At 48.4% G+C, this 18832-nt stretch overlaps 1 protein-coding gene across 2 annotated transcripts; it reads right to left on the bottom strand.

Annotated features, from left to right (window-relative positions):
* Positions 1 to 15083: 15083 nt before the first annotated feature.
* MID1IP1 (MID1 interacting protein 1) lies at positions 15084 to 16862 on the bottom strand. Of its 2 annotated transcripts, none has more exons than XM_005516725.3 (2): positions 16711 to 16862; positions 15084 to 16317 (listed from the first exon to the last, which is right to left on the bottom strand). In XM_005516725.3, the coding sequence occupies exon 2, from the start codon at positions 16168 to 16170 to the stop codon at positions 15676 to 15678; it is 495 nt and encodes a 164-aa protein (XP_005516782.1). In that variant the 5' UTR covers positions 16171 to 16317; positions 16711 to 16862; the 3' UTR covers positions 15084 to 15675. The 2 variants fall into 2 exon arrangements, with proteins under 2 accessions (XP_005516782.1, XP_005516783.1); XM_005516726.2 differs by lacking the exon at positions 16711 to 16862 and adding an exon at positions 16509 to 16703.
* Between the last annotated feature and the right edge of the window lie 1970 nt (positions 16863 to 18832).

Here is an 18832-nt window from a genome sequence, read left to right on the forward strand (position 1 = left end):
CAGCTGTGGATGGTGAGCAGGTCTGGCCTGTCCCAGGAGCAGATTTCCCTGTGGTCTCTGTGTCTGACTGCAGTGAGTGGGAGCTGGAGCCTTCACAGGGGCAGTGATCTGGTACTGAGGGAGTGAAGAATCACAGAACCACAGAATATTCTGAGTTAGAAGGGACCCACAAGAGTCCAGCTCCTGAGCACCTGAGCAAACCCCATGGGCTGCTCCAGGCACAGGTCTTGCTCACACTTTGGAGGAAGTTTTCCCTCATCCAAACACAGGGATCTCACCAACCTTGCAGCAGGCAGGTCCCTCAATGCCTCCCTCAGAGGCATTCAGGCAGTCAGCCCTTGTGTACAGTGAACCTTTCTGAGGTTTGGGACCTGCTTTCTCCCAGGCATGGGACCAGCAGCCCATATGGCCCATACAGCTTGCTCTCCCTTGACAGGCAGCCCATGGCTGATTTTTCTTTCTGGAAAGAATGCCTGATCAAGAGTCTTGCTTTAAGCCTGGTTTTCAGGAAAAAAGAAAAAAAAAGCTCACATGATTTACTCTGTGCATGTACAAATGCCTGGATCTCCCTTAGCAAGCTTTGAATCCATCAGCCCAGCTCACCAGGTTTGACAAAGATTGTCAAGTTGCTATTTCCAGCTGCACTTACTTGCTGGGCTAAGCGACCTTGGAGGTGGCACATGCCAGGGGACCTGTTGGAGTGTGTCACATTCCCCACGTGGACATTTCCCTCTCCTGGAAAGCTGGGGCTGGAGGGACATGGCTATGTTTTACCCTCCTACAGGGTGAGAGCAAATCTGTGGAACCCAGGAGTGCAGAGGCTTGGGGGTTTCACAGACACAGCCAGAGATACCTGGCTTCTGTGGGCAGTGTGGGAACAGACAGCTGGCTATTCATGTTCTCCCCAGGGTGAAGACTGAAGCATGAGGTCATGCTTTGCTGGCAGGGAACCAGAGAAAACATGGAGACAGACCTCATAGTGCCCCAGCTTCAAGAAGAGCTTCAGCAGAAGCTTTCATTTCCTTAGATGTCAGAGTCAACCAACACCAAGACACAGATCTTGTATACAAGATACAGATATATCCCTGTAATAACCATCTGGTCATTAGCTCTTTTACTTGCTACTTCCCATCCTCCCTACCCAGCCCCCAGCATGCTCTCTGAGCCCACTCCTGGGGTTTACAGCTTAAGAGGAAAGTATCTGCATAAAGTAATACATTTTATAGTTTGCAGTTATATTCTGCCCTGCACATCCTCACATCTGCCACGGGTTTTTCTCAAGGTCTCTGCTCTACAGGCAGGACTCTCATATTCCCTAGGATGTAAATCTGAAATCACAAAATGACCTCATGCATTTTTTTTTGCTCTGGTTTCAATCTACCTTCCCATTTCCAGCATACTTCCAATATACAGAGTATATTTCCCTGTGTTCATTTTCAACTATTCTCTATTTCCATTTTTGTTTATTCCTTCTCCTTGGTCTCTCTTTTTGTCTGTCTTTTGTCTACCAGTCCTCCTTTCCTCCTTCTGTCCTATTTCAAAATCTTCCTATGAGCCAAGCCTACTATCTGTAAAGAGTAATGCTGTCAGCTTTAGTAGGAGCTGAATTAACTCCCACGACTTTCATCTTCCCAGCATTTTTTTTCCCCTGCATCCTCTGTTCCCAGACAAAAAAATCCCAGTTCCTGCTTCCATTTTCAACTTCTTTGGAACTTACTTGAGCTTTTCTTTCCATTTCTTACCTCACACCCTTCTGCAGCCCCTCCTTGAGTCTTTCCTGCTCTTTTCCCTCTCTCCATCTCACAGCAAACAATCTGCCTAATCTACCATCTCTGGCTACTGAGCATTTCAGTCCACACCCACCACTGATGTATGGCAGCACCTAATGCATATTAAGATTAGGATCTCTCTCCTGTTCTCTCCCCTTTCCTTCACAAACGACGCCAAAAAAGGCTGCTGTGGGGTTTTGTTCAGTAGTTCTGCCTCTTCCTTCCCTGCTCCTCCCAAGCTCTGGTGGAGAAACAGTAAACCAGTGGGTTACACAAAATCGTAATTAGCCTGTTAAAAACAGGAGAGATTTACTGTCTTGCTTTCTCTCCCAGAACATGACATGAAGCCTGATGTAATATCACCCAAATCCATGCAAGGACTGAAATAGAACTCCCCAGGAGCAGGAACAGACTCCGGGGAAAAGAGACTGGCAGAGGATGTGTGGGAAAAAAAGAACTGGATGGGAGAGAGGACTGTAGAAGATGGGAATAAAAGGGAATATTAGAGGAAGCCCATGTTACCTGACCTATTATCTTTTCTCTTATAATCAAGATCTCCCTTGAAATCTGTATTTCACTGAAACAAATGATCTCTCCCTGGTTAAGTTATTCTAGGAGGCTGGTCTGGACAGTCGGGTAAAGGAGGATCCACCCATCGTGATCTCAGCTATTTCTTTCTCATAGTTCATAGGAGAGTCATTTTCTCACAGCCACTGTTTCTCTCAAACTTCTGTGCTGTTCTGGGAAAGAAAAAGGAAATGGGAAACTTTGTGTACCTTGATCACAGAACCAAACTTGACCAAACTTGACCAAACTTGATCACAGAAGTACAAGAAGCTCTGGAAGGGATTCAGTAACCTTGACAATAACAAAAAAGAGTGGATCCTGCTCCTTTCTGTCCCCAAAACCAGGAGGAGAAGACGGTGAGAGATGTTTACTGGAGTACCTCTTCTTCCTGTGGGGCCAGGAGGGAAAGGTAACAGAAATCAACAAGAAGGGTTGAGAGACAGGAGCATTTCCTACTCTCTTCCTAGGTGTGAGAGAGAAGAGGAGATGAGAAGCGAGGATGAGAGGCTCTTCTAGATTTTCCTGGGCTGTGAAAAGCAGTAATATTTAGGGTAGGGTGCTGAGAGCAATATGGGGAGCAGAGGACTGAACCTGCCCCTGAGATTTCTTCAGAGATTTCTTCAGTTCTACAGTGGAAAAGGGTCAAATGTGAAGTAATCTTACATCCATGATTTAGAAGATGTGCTTCCAGCCCTGGAAGTCTGGCTCGACTGCTGCGGGTAGGCACTTCTCCAAAACACAGGGGCTAAAGACAAAAAATGCAGACAGCAAAACCACCCCAAGCTGCCAAACAGCTTCTCTGAGAAGGAGAAGGAAAGACAGAGGAAGAGAGAGAATATGCAGAAAGAAGGAAAAAAACCAAGATCATAAAAAAAATTCTTATTCTTAATTCACAAAAATTCAAATCAGCTATGTTATGTTAAGTAAATTGTGCTAGTAAGTTAGAACTGCCTTGACTTGGCTTATCTAGACACCACAGCTCTTTAGGTGCATCAGCAGTAAATCATGTGCATTTGCCATGATGTTCTTGCAACCAGAACTAGGTTTCTGCAGGTTTTAGTACTTCTCCTTTCCTATGGCAGGAACTGAGATGGAAATGATGAACAACTCTGTTCATATGCTTCTCACCATTTCCCCTTCCTTGATAACTCAAACTTTCTACTCCAGGCAGTGTAATTACCAACTTTTGCAGCAGGTACGTGTCACCAGCTCATGTCCCAGTCTCAGTCCACAACGCTGAATTAATGTGGCATGGTTTTCCACACACTTCCATAACTGCAGGGAAATGTCTGCAGGAAGGAGAATGCAGTAAGTCCACGTCCATTTGGATGAATTACAACCCCAAAAGAGTAACTGGAAACTTGCTTGCAAAAGTCTGTAGACTTGAGAAACAGCAGAATGCAGTGAAGAGAGGTAATGACATTGATTGTCACTAGAAGGAAAAGGCATGACGTATAAATAATGCAAGAGGGAAGGAAGAAGGGACAGACAAAAATATTATTGATCATAATCAACAATAATCATCACATGGTTTTTATGAGAACCTATCCTCCCTAAATAGGTGAAGGCATAGGAGCTACCTCAGTAGCCTAAAAATCAGAATGGTAAAGAGGAGTAAAGCAGACCATGTTTTTACCACTTGTCAAGTAAAACACGACATGTTCCTGAGTAAATAAGGCAGTATGTCTGCTGGCAAAGTGTGCAGAGTATAATACTGTCATCTGTATATTGAAGGAACTCAATTCTGCCAATACAGAGAAAATGGAGCTTCCTAGAAATTAGTAATTTCATCTGATTAATAATGAAAATACTTTTCTCTCTTTCTTTAAGGAACATCTCCTCTCTTTGGGTCAATTTCTTGGGGAATCCACCCACATCAAATTTCAAACCGAAGAACTTGTGCCTAATGGTTCTGGTGACTGGCTGCAACAGAGAGCATGGTTTAGGAGGCATCCTCAGAAAAGCCTTTACTTGATAAATTCCTCAAGTGGCAGAGATTATCTTTCCCCTAGTGCCCCAAAACTGCCTTTCTCTGCTCCACTGCACCAGTGACAGATCATGCCTTTTATTGTCTGTGCACCTCAGGGTGCTTTCCTTTCCCTCTGTAAAAGCATCTTGATTTTCTAGTGAAAACTGAAGGATCCTCACATGTCTTCATGCATCCATGAAACTCACAAGTATTTCAAGAGATCTTTAAAATGCATTTGTGTTTCCTCTGCAGAGAAAACTGAGAGGACTGAGGTCAAAGACAACTCATCATCTCTCCAACATCAGTCAGTGTGAGGCATCTGTACTTAGCTTTGTTTCACATCCTTTGGTATTCTTGCTCCTAAATACTTACGTTTGCTACCTTGAAGCTGGAGCAAAGGTGAACCACTCTCCTGCCTTTAAAGGCAATTTAGAAAAGTGCAAACTGTGCAACAGAAAGGATGACCTGGAAGTAGATGCTCTGCCAGCATGAGTCATGCTGCTTTCTTTGGAAGGGGCTCTTACCATGCACCAGACATGGACCAGATTACTTTTTTTTTTTTTTAATTCAAATTACTTCCCTGTAAACCATGCTCTGATCCTGTGACATTCAGGATAATTGAGTGGAAGGAAGACAGTGTGTAGCTTAGTCAACAGAGACTGAACGATCAAGCACCCAAGGTAGTCACATTGTGTTCCCCTCAATATGCTCTGACAGTCCACAGACAGCTGGCTGGTCATATGGTGCCAGCCTCTTTTCCTGCTTCTAGCTGCTACATGATATTAAAAGGAGAAGGAAGGAAGGGGAATCCCTTCTTAAAATTATGTGTACAAACAATAGCTGCATCAATGCAGATGGAAGGGGATTCTGTCCAAAACACACAGTCAAAAGCAGCAAGTGCTTCAGAGTCTGACAGCCAGTCTCTCCTGAGCCTGATTTTCATGGAGAAAGCCACTGCACCTGGAGATGTCCCCTGAGCACTGAGACAGGGGAGGAGGAGGGAGTTGGTGTGGTAGCCCCTAAAGCCCAGCCCTTGATGCACCAACATCATCAACATCCTCACTCTGTGTGACTGTGAGGTTCAGGCCATGGGGCAGGGCCCTCAGCATGTTTCTGATGGAAACTCTTCTCCAGAGTTGTCTGGGTAAGTCATTACACACATGCAGACCAAAAGGGCACCATGGATATCAAAGCATCTTTCCCATGCTGTGTGGTGACTCCAGGTCAGATGGGGGCTTGGTGAACAACATTCTCCCCTACCTTCCACGTTCTGTATGAAGGAAGCTGGGCAGGAAGGTTGGAGGAACACTGTGGGTTAGCACTCTTGTTCACATTGCAGTGGATTCATTTCTGCCTCTCCTTCTCATGAAGGTGTCATCTTCTGGCAAAATCAGCAGGCATTCATTCCTCCTCTTTCCTGGTGGTACAGGCTCCTGCCTGCAACCTCCTGTGTTTTCCAGTGGCTGCTCTAAGTGTAGGGAGGAACAGAAGCTGAGAGTTAGAGTAGGGCATGGCAAGACTCCAGTGCCACAGGGAGGGTATGAGAAGGAGGCTGGCTGGGAAAGCCATTGCCATGCAGAGCTACCTACCCAAGGGAGAGAATTAGGCAAAATTCTTGCTGCCTTCCTTTGCTCTTCATCCATGATGGTTGCAGCAACAGCAATGGAAAATTTTACCTTGCACAGTGATGTGAGGCAAGAGAAGAAGCCTGGTTGTCCCTGTACTGCAGTCAGATCCTACTTCCTGCAGAAGGCAAGGTGAGCCAGAGCAGAGAATTGTGCCAAAATCTGCACTCCACTAAACCACAGCTCCCATGAGAAATGGTTTTAGGCTTGGTAGTGGTCTCACAGCACATCTGCTGAGAAGGACTCCCCACAAAATACTCTGCCATTTTACCCACTGGCACCTTTGAGGGGTAGCAGAGACCTTATTTTCAATCCTCCAATTAGCTTCAAGTTCACCTCTTGAGGTTTCTTTAAGAGTGGTTCATCACTTCAGGAGCAACCTGCTCTCCTGGCTCTCACTCTTCTGGTCACAGTCTTGTTTTGAATGGCATCCTTTAATTAGAGAGCAAGAGAGGCTTTGTGATCAGGGCGCTCCCAGGGAGGGCAAGTGCTGGGCTCCCATCCCTGCACCAAGGCCTGCCATGTGCCAGTGCCTGCCTACAAGATGCACCAGGGTTCCTGTTGTCCCTTCCTCTTTTCCTCACACACAACCCAAAAGTATGAAACCCTTTCATATCGAGCAGAGTTGCTGCCATGGTGTATTCAGCCTTGTTGTCCCATGGAATCTCATAGGTGTTCTCTGGGAAGCTGGGACACCAGCAGCAGAAGGATGGCAACAGTGCTGTTGGCTGTGCTCTGAAGGAGCTGAGGGTCTCGCTCCTGAACTCCATGTGGGAGCACCTCCTCTCGGCCATGGCTCCTGAACTCCGTGTGGGAACATCTCTTCTCGGCCATGGCTCCTGAACTCCATGTGGGAACATCTCTTCTCGGCCATGGCTCCTGAACTCCATGTGGGAGCATCTCTTCTTGGCCATGGCTCCTGAACTCCGTGTGGGAACATCTCTTCTTGGCCATGGCTCCTGAACTCCGTGTGGGAACATCTCTTCTTGGCCATGGACACCACGAGGGGACGGAGGCAGCCGAGAGCCAGAGGGATGAGGGGTGACCTCAGCCTCCTCTGTGCTTGCCCCCAGCACTTCGTGCTGCCCTGCAGAGTGTCCTGGCTGCCAGGAGGGAGGCGTGGGGAGCCGGCACTGCCTCCTTGGAGACTGCAGGCTCTGGCAGAGGTGGCACATCGGTGCTCGTCCTGCCCGGGACGGCAGCCCCGAGCAGCCGCCAGTTTCAGTGATACTGAAACTCATCAGCATACAAACCTCTTTTGAAGATGGGACTCAGATGACACTTTCACAACATGCTTAATCCAATCTACTTGAAAGTGGCTGCCAAGAGGGGAGGTCCGACTCTGCCTTCTGGCAACGCGTTCCCTCCACACCAGCCCGCAGCTACTGCAGCTACACCTTCTGCTGAATGAGGGAAATTTCCCTCTACTAATTTTGATCTGGATCAGCTCCCTAAGTCTGGTAACTCCATTGCTGCATGAGTGCTGGTGCCAGCACAACAGAACCAGAGAGTCCATGGGGCTGGGATGGGAGTCAGGGGACAGAACAGGACCAGCCCTCTTGGCACTGCCTAAGCTTAAACCAGTCAAGAAATAGTCACAGCTGGGTCTTAAAATAAAAAGACATTCAAAAAATAGTGATTGTGTTTGGCTATTGAAATTAAGGCTTTCATGACTGTATTCACCTGGAGGAGGAATTATTTTAGTCTTTGTGAAATACCATATATACATATACTATATATATAAGTACCATATACCAATACCAGTGAAAGCTGAAAGAAACCTACTGCCAGACTTCTCAACTTCTTTAAATGAGGCATTTGTTTTGCATTACACTGAACTTGAACACAAAAGCCAGTATCAGAAATGCCAAGGCCGTGATCTGCCAGCTCCCCTGCCTTTCCTTGTCTCTGTTCAGGCTCGCTACAGGGTGTGTTTTTCTCTGTGTGTGATGCTGTGACAGTTAATATGAATGGCAATTATTAGGGCACGCCAAAAGATGAGCACTGCACACATTAGCAACGGTAACCAGCTTTCTGCATTGTTGGCTCTGCCTTCAAAACAGCTATTTAGACATTGATATTTCTCAAAGTATGGATTGGTGATCAGCCATCACTACTGAAACATTTTAAAAAGAAAAGTGCCTCCACATGAAAAACAGCAGGTTTATAAAAGAAGCCAGGTTCAATTACACAATTCAGACAATAAAATATCATGAAATCGCTTAATACTCCTGTTATTAGTAATTGCAGTTCAGTGCAAAACTGAGAGCTGTCTGGGTGACAAAATCTTGGTTTGCTAGGAATTTCAGAGAGGAAAATTCTCAGAGAGAGGGGAAAAGGAATAGGGAAGGACACATATTGGTTACAGGGTGAGAAAACTCCCCATTGCCATTGTGCCTTCCAAACATTGTGCAACCTGTAGGAAATCCCTGAAGGAATGGCTCACCTTGCATCTGTCTCCCTGCCCCAGCACATAAACCAATGACCAAAGAGCAATCCCAGAGCAAGGGGCCTGCCTTGCTCCTCTGCTGTGCTCTGAATCATGGCTTTAGGTGTTCTCAGCTCAAATACAGATGGGAAAGTGAGATGCACTTAAAAAAAAGCTCAGCTGAAGTGTCTAAAAGTGGTGTGTCTGGGCCTGAGGAATATTGGCCCTGCTGTTTGTGCCCCGAAGTTGCTAAGATAAAAGAGGCCAGAATAAACAGACAGAATCATTTTAGAATCAGATCCATGTAGATATATGTGATAAAAAGATACAACTGATTCTATGACAGACCTTACAGATAAGAGGCAAGCTCATTCACTGTTTTGTGCTTTAACACAGAGGCACCTGCTTTCTCTCTAAGTTCTCTGAGCTTCTACTGTGCCATTCCTTTCAGAACAAAATTCAAAAGCACAAAAACTGGAAGGTGTTTTCCTCATTCTATCACTCTGGGTCAAATAAGGATGTTTGAACAGGGAAGGAATATTACTTTTTACAAAGAGTGCCCATTCTGGCAGTTGGCTATCAATAAAAAGATATACAATTACTGTACTCCTATTTGCAAATTTCCTTTTGGAAAGGCGTTTATAGCTTCATTCCTTAAAACTAATTTTGACCTAAACTTGTCATGCAAGTCTGTGGTCTGGAAAAAAAGTTGCAACGTTAGAACTAACACATTCAGGTATTTCTGCTAGTTTAGGGGTGACAATGACAAGTAACAGAAAAACGCATGCAAAGCTGGAGATGCTTTTGCAATGCTCACCTTGATTACACTTCTGTCAGATTTTGTGGCAGGTTATAACCCATCGTGCTCTTCTTTTTTCCCTGTTGTCATGGAGTTACTTTACCTTTAAGAAAGTTTAAGTTGCTGGGATCTGCCTGGCGTCTTTTCTCCTGACCAATTATCGGTCATTGCTGAGAATTGACAGCAGTTTAGGCCATTGAAAAGTGGGATCAACTTGTGAACCCTACCTTAAAGTGTAAAACCAGAGCTCTCTTGGCTCTCTTTGTTTTCCTGGCTGGGAAGGGCGGCAGAGCCCCAGGCTTCCCGCTCCCTGCCCAGGCCATGCGGCCGGGCGGGGACTGGGCTGGGCCCAGCGTCTCCCGGCCGGGGGATGCGGGCCCTGTGGAGGGGGTTTTCTCCGGGCTCCGGCCGGGCCGGGCCGAGCCGATCTCTGGCTCGGCTGCAGGTTTTTTGCTGTGGCTGGATTCACTGGAGACTGCTGAGTGAAGAAGGAGAAGGGCTCTGGGCCTGCAGCGGGCTGGGCGCGGCGCCTACACTCTCCAGAGCAGCCATGAGGAGCTTTCCATCGCAAACGGCTCCAGCTCCTGCACCGGCCGAGGCCACAGAACTACCTACAACAGCCTGGGCAAGATTTTAACTCTTTCATTTCCCAGATGAGACTTGCGGATTAATCTTTTTATCCAGACAGAGAAAAGAGAGTGATCAACATGAAAAGAGACTTTATAAACTACTAGTGACAGGAAAGAAAAGAAAAGGTAGAGAATTAAGAAGATGCTTTAATTAAGCTGAAATATCTTTCTGTTAAAACTATGGAAATGGACAATAAGGTCTTGAAAACGCTCCTTTAATTCATGACAGTATATAGGGAGGAATAGAGTGTTCAAAGTGTAAATTTTGAGTAAAAAGTAGAGTAATTATGGTACAGTGAAGTGCTGGAAGATTTGAAGCCTTGAGAGGCAATGAGAAAACTGTTTTCTGGTGAAGCTCACGGAAACAGATGAAGAAGACTTTTTGCCTTTGAATAACTTATCCTTAAAAATCCCATCCCTAGACTCATGGCCCATACACACTTGGGATGTGAAAATGGGAGGAGTGGGCTCTAATAACAGCAGCTCTGGGCAGCTAACATTAGAGCAATGGAAAACTATAAGAAAAATAGTTTTTCTTGTGAGAAACTCCATAAATTAACAGGAAGAAACTTCTGTTTCTCTATAAAGACTGGTGAAAAGACTGTAGCAAGAATTGGGACTGTTTTAACCATCAAAGTTCCAAAGGTTTTGTCTCTTTTGTCATGTGAACAAGGGAATAGTGGGTAGACAGGGGATGAAAAGGTTTTTCTGGAAGTTTATTCTGGTGTTCTTATTGTAGTTTGTCAATAAACTTTCTTTCTTTTTCCCTTTTAAGTTTTATGCCTGTTTTGCTCTTGTTCTAATCCATATCTCACAGGAAGAAATAAGTAATTTTCTTAGTTATTGGTTTAAAACCACGACACCTGTGTGTATCATCGCCTAAGATCTTTGGGAGAAACTAGTGTCATGTGCATGAAATTGTGCAAAGCATTTGATACTGTCCCACACAACATCCTTGTCTCTAAACTGGAAAGACATGGATTTGATGGGTGGGCAAGTCCCTGGATAAGGAATTGTCTGGTTGGTTGCACTCACAGAGTTGTGGTCAATGGATCGATGCCCAAGTGCAGAACAGTGACCCAAGATGCTGCTCGGGTGTCAGCATTGGGACCGGTGCTGTTCAACATCTTTGTTGGTGGCATGGACAGTGGGACTGAGGCACTCTCAGGCTGTGTGGTGTGGTCCACATGCTGGAGGGAAGGGATTTCATGTAGGACAGTTTGAGAGGTGGGCCTGTGTGAACCCTGTGAATTTCAAGAAGGTCAAGCACAAGGTCCTGCATGTGTGTCAGAGCAATCCAAAGCACAGAGACACAGGCTGGGTGGAGAATGGGTTTAGTGTAGCCCCAAGGAAAACAGCTTGAGGATGTTTGATGAAAAGTTTGACCTGATCCAGTAATTTGTGCTCACAGCCCAGAAAGCCCAATGTGTGCTGGGCTGCATCCCAAGATGCAGGTCATGGGAGGTCATTCTGGCCCTCTGCTCTCAAGAGACCCCACCTGCAGTGCTGCATCCAGCTCTGGGGTCCTCAGCACAGGAAGAACATGGACCTGCTGGAGTGAGTGCAGAGGAGACCATAAAGATGATCAGAAGGGCTGGAACACCTCTCCTAAAAAGACAGGCTGAGAGGATTGGGATTGTTCAGCTCACAGAAGGGAAGGCTCCAGGGAGACCTGATAGCAGCCCTCTGGAGCCTAAAGAGGGCTACAAGAAAGCTGGAGAGGGATTTTTGACACAGGCATGTACATACAGGACAGGGGGAAATGGATTCAAACTGAAAGAAAATAGGTTTGGATTAGATATTAGGAAGAAATTATTTTTCTGTGAGCATGGCAAGGCACAGGAACAGGTTGCCCAGAGAAGCTGTGGATGTCCCATCCCTGGAGGTGTTCAGGGCCAGAGTGGATGGGTGTTGAACAACCTGAGCTAGCGGAAGGTGTCTCTGCCCATGGCAAAGGGGTTGAAACTGCACCTCTTTCTATCCAATTCTGTTTCCATGATCTTTGAGCTTATTGGAATATGGTACCTAACACGCTGTTACCTAGACACAAATAATAAAATCAGTAAAATGTTTAAAGGTATGAATAATAAAAGGCAATACTTCCACTCAATCCCCTCCCATACTCAAGACTTCAGAGAAATAAGTCAGTGAGGGAAAATTGCTGCAGACTTTTCTGAAGAGATTAGCTCTGTACCAAATCCAAAGACAAAGAAAGGAGATGGTTTTTTTCCTTTTTTTTCCCCTCGTAGAACAGGGTGCAGAGCTTAAGTACATGATAAGAAAATCCTAACACAACCTTCCCTCTGACCACTAACATTAGTGCATCTTTCAGCAAAGCAAATCTACTGATGACTCAAGTCTTGGTGCAAGAGCCTGTGCAGCAGGGGGAGGACACAAACCACAAAACACAAATATCTTGATGTAGTTAGAACCCTCTGCAAGGAAGAGCTGTCAGAGGGAAAGTAGGAAGGTGACAGCCTAGCCTGACCCAGCCTAATCTGCTTCCACCAAGCACTGACTAGCCCGTGATTCTTGTTTTTCCCATAGAACTCACACCCGTTCCCAATGCCTTTATTTTTATGGCAAGAAAGAGTGAGAGAGAAAAGCATGGCTTTCCCCTCATTTATCCTCCTTTTGTGTACACAAAAACAAGAGTTGACTCATGAACTATAATGAGAGATACTGTGCACTTTTATATATTAACCGATGCATGCCATGAGCAATGTCCTTGAGGCTCCTTGGCTGTAAGATAACTTCTGCTGTAATCAATTTGTTAGTGCAAACAGTTCTGAATTTCATTACTTACTGCTCCCCTAACATCTGCCTTGTTCTATGTGGAATCCATTCCACTTAAGTGAGCTAAAAATGACAACTGCTTCTCACAGTGCACATCCCCTGTTTTGAGCATGGCTGGGGTTGTTTGGCAAGTTGTCTTTTTGCCTGTGTGTGGCTAAGAAATTAAGTCACTTCCAAAAGTATTTGAGATCATAAAGATACTTCTTACATTAGACTGATGTAATTTGTCATTAACACAAGTACCAGAATCACTTTACCAGAGCAGCCTAAAGGTTTGCTGAACTCTGTAAACAATGGGGAGACTTAAAATGATCCAGTCCTTCAAAAGGAAACATAACTCCTTTATAATAGACATAATTGTTTTATATAGTGATGTAGATGGAATTTTTTTCCCAGTTAAGCATCTAACATACAAAATCTGCATTAAGACTCTGCAATCTCATTTTTGCTTACTGCAGTGCCAGGAGTCAGCATTTATGTAACTGCCTGACCACCCCACCTTTTAGGCCAAGTTTTACACACCACCCAGCAGCAAAGTCCCATCCCTTGTCCTTCGCATGAGAATACATCCCTGGTTTTACCTGCTGTGGTCTTCCCCCTGCATTAAGAGATCACTTTCTTGATCCCAAGATCCTCAATCCTCTCCCATGACCTTGAGAAGGGGAAATTCTGAAGCAGCTCCCAGGTAGGAGGTGGCAGGAGTCTCTTGAGCTGCTGTGACTGTCAGCAGGTTTTGCATGGCTGGGTTGGGATTATCAGGGCTGCTGCCAGCCCAGCGCCTGGGCCTCCGCATGGGAGCCACGTGCACTTCAGCAACTGCAGCTTAGTCACAGAGGGAGGCCAGGCAAACCCTTGAGTCACAGAAACCTCCTCCTGTTACCCAAAGCTTTACCTGTAAGGAAATGCCACCTTTGCTGCCCCACAGCACTAGATGTCAGCTGCTCTTCCACCAAAACTTGTGTGCCTTTTTTTCGAGTGCAGAGGGAACGGATGCCATACTCATGGCTGTGCTGCACTAATTATTTTTCTGACATTACTCATAGTCTAAATCAGCATCACATTGTCTCTTGTGCAACATTTAAACAGTATTGTCCCATAGGAGGAGAAGGTACTGGGAGATCAAAAGGCACACAGGTGAAACTGCATGAGCTGCTTTTGTCTGAGGTTTCGCTGGCGCTCCCCAGGAGAGGCTGTAATGTGGTTTTCAGCTGACGGAGTGCAGGGCCAGGAGGGAGCCACACAGCAGAACAGGTTCTCCCTCTCACCCTTGTCTTCAGAACAAAACTTCACCATCCAGCACAGGGCACTGCATCGTTTGCATTGCATTAGTTCGACCGTGGAAAGACTGGCAAGCTGACATGTTAGGAAACCAGGGTAATCCCTCTCCTTGTTCCTGACTTTTTCCTGGCATCTTCCCAAGAGGGGAGGGGAAGAGGCATTAAAAACATTACAAAAAGAACAAGCATTGCCAAACTAAAAATTATCCAGTCTCACAAAGTTCTTCTTTATCTCAGAAGGGAAAAACCTTCCAAAATATATATTTTTAAACCTAGATTTAGGCCGAGTGTTTTAACTTACAAAAGCATCTGCCAACTAGTACCATGTCTGGAGTGTTCACGCTTAACTACAATGTCCTAACATTGCTGAAAAATAAAGTGCTAAAGAATATCTGAATTTAAACAAAAATGTCCTCCAAGTTGAGAGAAAAATTATTCTATTTTTAGAAGAAATAAAAAACCAAACCAACAAACAAGCCCTAAATTTGATGGTAGTGATACAAAGTGAAATCTGTTATGTCTACCAACTTGGCATTTCAGTGCCTGAGAAGAAAACTTACATAATGTAAGGATTTACATATTTATTAAACATTTATCCTCTGTTATATATTGTATCACAGCCAACAAGTGCACTTCAGTATCAGAACTTAATATTAGAATACAATATAGACACCCAATTCTGAGGCACTTTACTTCATGAAATGAGAAAAAAAGTAGAGAAAGAAATCAATACAATGTGGGTAACATAAAACTGATTAATTCCCGGTATCCAAGGAGAATTAGAGGAAAGAAATGCAAGAGACTGGGGAGGCAAGTCTGCCAGACCTGTTAGGAGGGAGAGAAAAGAGCTCCCCACAGTACATTAAGATACTTCCTGAAAAAAGCAAGAGTCATTCCTAGGCTTCACTCCAGCTTCCATGACTCGCTGCCTGCAGAGTAACCATGACTTGATCTTCTCAGATTTTGTTAAAGAGGCACTGACCTTCAAGGCAACACTCACACAGAGCAACTGCACCGTGCAGCTGGGAACAGCTTACCAAAACTCAGGCCATGTATGGTTAAGTTTAATATGGTCACTCAAACATTTTAGATATGCCAAGTTATCATCACTGCCTAAATGCTTTGATGGGAAAAAAACAAAGCCACAAAACCCCCTCTCTTGCGCATACAGATTTCTGTACCTAGTAAGGCAGCTCTGAATGTAACAGAAGAAAAACAGAAGAATTCCAGATGTTAAAAATATCATTTAATTAAAGAAAGATAAATCATACCAAAAGTTTAGGTCACTCTTAGTTATTACATTTGCATTTATTTTAGAATATACTCTACATCTGAGTAAAAAAGTTTTAAATAAACTCCAGTACATGTACAACCACGGGACCCACCATCTCTCCCACAACAGAGATGGTTAGCTCCTTAGCTCACTGGGTTCCTTCCGGGGTAACAGAAGCAATTTTGTGCCGGTTTCGTTATGTTCATCGGCTTCAGTGGAGCCTCCTTATCAGCCAGCAATGCCACCACCTCGTACACGTACGGGTTCAGCCTCCCAGCCGGGGCGGGCACAGCGACTGCTCGCCCCGGACCGTACAACGAAAAAAACACGGAGGGGGTCAAAATAATTAATAAACTAGTATTGATTAATTTACATCTCTTTCTCTCTCTTGTGCGTTGGTAGAAAACCTGCTGCAGTCCTGGGAGCGCGCAGGGAAGCCCCGGCCCGGGGCGCTGCCCTCGGCCACCGCAGCAGCGGCAGCGCCGGGCGGGGGCGCGCCGCTCCCGCCGGCTCGGAGCCCCTTCCCCCGCCCCCCCCCGGCGCTCACTGCCCCCAGCTGCTGACGCCGATCTCCTGCTTGTATCTGTTGGTGAGGACGTTGGCCTTGCGGGTGAGCTTGGAGAGGACCGAGTGGAGTCCGCTGAGGTGGTAGTGGAACTGCTGCTCCAGGTCCTCCTCCCCCTCGCCCTCCTCGGCGGGCCCGCCGCCCAGCTTGTCCTTCTTGCGGGCGGCCTCCTCGCCCGCCGGCGGCTGCACCACGCCCCACTCGATGTCGTTGCGGATGGACTTGAGCAGCATGTAGTGGCTATACATGTCCCTGCGGGAGAAGTAGGCGCCGGGGTCGCCGGGCGACAGGGCAGCATCCCGGGGCGGGCACACGGCGCCCGCCGCGTCCAGCTCCTCCAGCAGCAGCGGCACGTCGCGCAGCAGGCTGGGCACCATCACCGTCTGGTCCATGTTGTTGACGGCGCCGATGAAGCGGTTCATGGCGTTGAAGAGGGAGTACTTCTGGCTGTACGAGTCGCAGATCTGCATCATTTTGGCGGCCGGGCAGGCGTGCTCAGCGACGCGGCTCGGACCGGACCCGCGGGGCTCCTCTGGCGACCTCTTCCTCCTCCTCCGCGCTAGCGGCACCGGCCGCCCTCCGTCGCAGGATGGGTTCGGCGGCTGCTCGCGATCGGAGTCCTGCTGGGAGGCGGTGGCGGAGGCGCCGGGGTTAGAGCTGCTCTCCCAGCCTCCCTCTCTCCCTCCTCCCTCCCCCAGCCCGCCTTCCCATCCTCCCATCCCCTCCCGCCAGCGCCTTCTCCTCCCCCGCCGCCTTTATCCCCAGCCCCGCGTCCTTCCTTCAGCCTTTCCCCCCCGGTCCCTTCTCTCACCCTCCGCTCCTCCGCCTGCCCTGCGGCAGCCACCGGGGCTCGCTGCCGCCGCTCCCCTCCGTACACAACAAAGCAAAAAGCAGAAATTCCCCGCAACTCCTCCCGGGAACCGGGTGTCGGGGGTGGCCGAGGGGCTGGCAGGCCCGCACCGCGCCGGTGAATTAAAATTTAAGCTGTCCCCGGCCGCGGGGAAGGCACCCACCGTGCTCCGGAGCTGTTCCCCGCCGCCCGTGGCCACGCTCCCATCCCCGGCGCCGTATTTATAGCGCGTATCTTACAACAAGGTGTTCCCCAGTGCCACCCCCTGCGCCGCCACGCCAGATAAAGGCGGCGGGCGGCGGCCACGCCGGCTCCGCCTCTCGCCCCCCACCGGGGGAGGGCGCCGGGAGCAGAGCCCGCAGCGCGGGCATCCCGAGGGGGCCGGGCCGCGCGGGCTCGGCGCTGGCGGCCAAGAAACTGCGGGACTGAGGCCCCAGGAGAGCCGTTCCAGTGCGGCGGCGATTCCCTCGCACCCCAACCCCGGGACAAGGCAGCGGCGGCCGCAGAACGCTGGCCGGTGCCGCCGGGGCGCGGGTCGCAGCGAGGGGCACCGTGACGGAGCGGCGCTGCGGGCCCGCCCTCCCCCCTCTCCGGGCGGGGCGAGTGACTGACGGGTGATTGACAGCCCGTGCCGCGGGGACACGCGGGCCCCGCGTGCTGCCCGCGTTCTCCCGGCCCGCCCATTGGCTGCCGAGCGCTCGGCGAGCGTGACACAGGCTCCGCCCCTCCGCGCGCCGCGTGCCCCAGCGCCAGTTGGAGCGGGCTGCCGGGCGGGGAGGGCGCGGGGTGTGTGGGCGCCCGACCAAGCTCGCGTTTCCACCTCCCAGCAGCGCGCCCAGAGCGTCGCGCCAGCCCGGGGGCGCGCGGGGAGAGCTCGGGCAGCCTTTGGGCAGCCTTCGAGCAGTCTTTGTCTGTGTCCCGGCGCGGCGCGGGCCGGCCGGCATCACCCCACAGCCTCACCTCCGGGCCCGGCCAATCGGCGCGCCGCCCGTCCGCCCTCCGCCAATCAGCGAGCCCCGGCAGCAGCCAATCGGAAACAAGAGCGCCCCCCCCACGGGCCCCCGCCCTGGTAACAGGCGGGCTGGCCGCGAGCGCCGCCGCGGGTCACGTGGGGCCGAGCGGCGCGGGATGGGGGGCGGTTGCCGTGGTAACGGCCCGAGCATCACCCGGCGGCCGGGCCCGCCTCTCCCGGACCCGGGAATGCCGCAAACGAGGAGCCCGAGCTGGGACCGGCCCAGCAGCCTGCCCCAGCGCCTCCCCGCCCTGCTCCCCACAGCCTCCGCGCTCCCCCGAAGGCAGGAGGCCGCTTTCCTGCGTGACAAACCGACTGTGTGAGGGATGGGACCGCGGGCAGCTCGTGCGCTGCAGATACTTGCGGTGAAGCAGTAGCCAGAGATACGGGCTGGTATAAAATTATGGGTTGTTCGCAGATAATTCACTACGGGGAAAAGAAGAAATTATCTCACCGGGCCAGAAAATTGGCCACGACTTATATTTGCATCTTTATATAGATGCAGTGTGTCGTTTATAGACCATTAACAGTTTTGCTGCCTTTAATTGAAATACAGCCCACACTGAATGTTCAATAAATTGGAAAAAGCAATAAATCTTTAGAAACAAGGGGAACTGGTTTATCGTCCAACTTTCCAAATTAATACAATTAAACATTTGAACAAATTAAAACTGAAGTCTTTACCTCAGGTTACAAGATATTGGCTGGGGAGGAGGAGGATTGGCAGAAGCAAGCCAGCTTGGAGCTGCAAAGGGGTGAAGTACCCGAGTCTTCAGTGTGATGGTATTACACAAATTAGGGCCTGAGCATGAAATAATTTTCACCCACACCTGTCTTCTTTGTGTCCCAAAAGGTTTAGCCACACATTTTGCTTCCAGATTGGCTTGTAAATGTTTCCATATTTTAGTGAGGCATGTGCCTCACCTGTTAGGCTGAGACAGATCATATTCAAGTCAAACTTAGCAGCATAATGCAATCGGCTTCTTTTTGTTTTGTTTGGTTTTTTTTTTACCTTCCTTATGTTCTGATCAATTTTGATATGTGACATAAATGTCCCTGGTATAATGTGCACCATGAACACAAGCCTGGGCAAGTTTAATTGCTCTGGTTCTAACAAAATAAAGGAGCACATATTCCTTACTCCTGTGGTATGTCCACATGAGAGAAAAAGAAATGGCACTTTTTCCACTCCTCTTGGGGAAAAAAGGATCCCATTTATGGCAAAAAGTTCTATATGAAGGTGGCATTTGTTTGAAATGTGTCCTTTTCAGAG

This window comes from Pseudopodoces humilis, chromosome 2 (assembly GCF_049639895.1).
Source record: "Pseudopodoces humilis isolate 2021_Gansu_Grassland_sample_001 chromosome 2, ASM4963989v1, whole genome shotgun sequence".
Classification (NCBI taxonomy): Eukaryota; Metazoa; Chordata; class Aves; order Passeriformes; family Paridae; genus Pseudopodoces; species Pseudopodoces humilis.

Coding starts and splice junctions, on each gene's coding strand:
- MID1IP1 (XM_005516725.3), bottom strand. CDS start 16,170: ATGATGCAGATCTGCGACTCGTACAGCCAGAAGTACTCCCTCTTCAAC.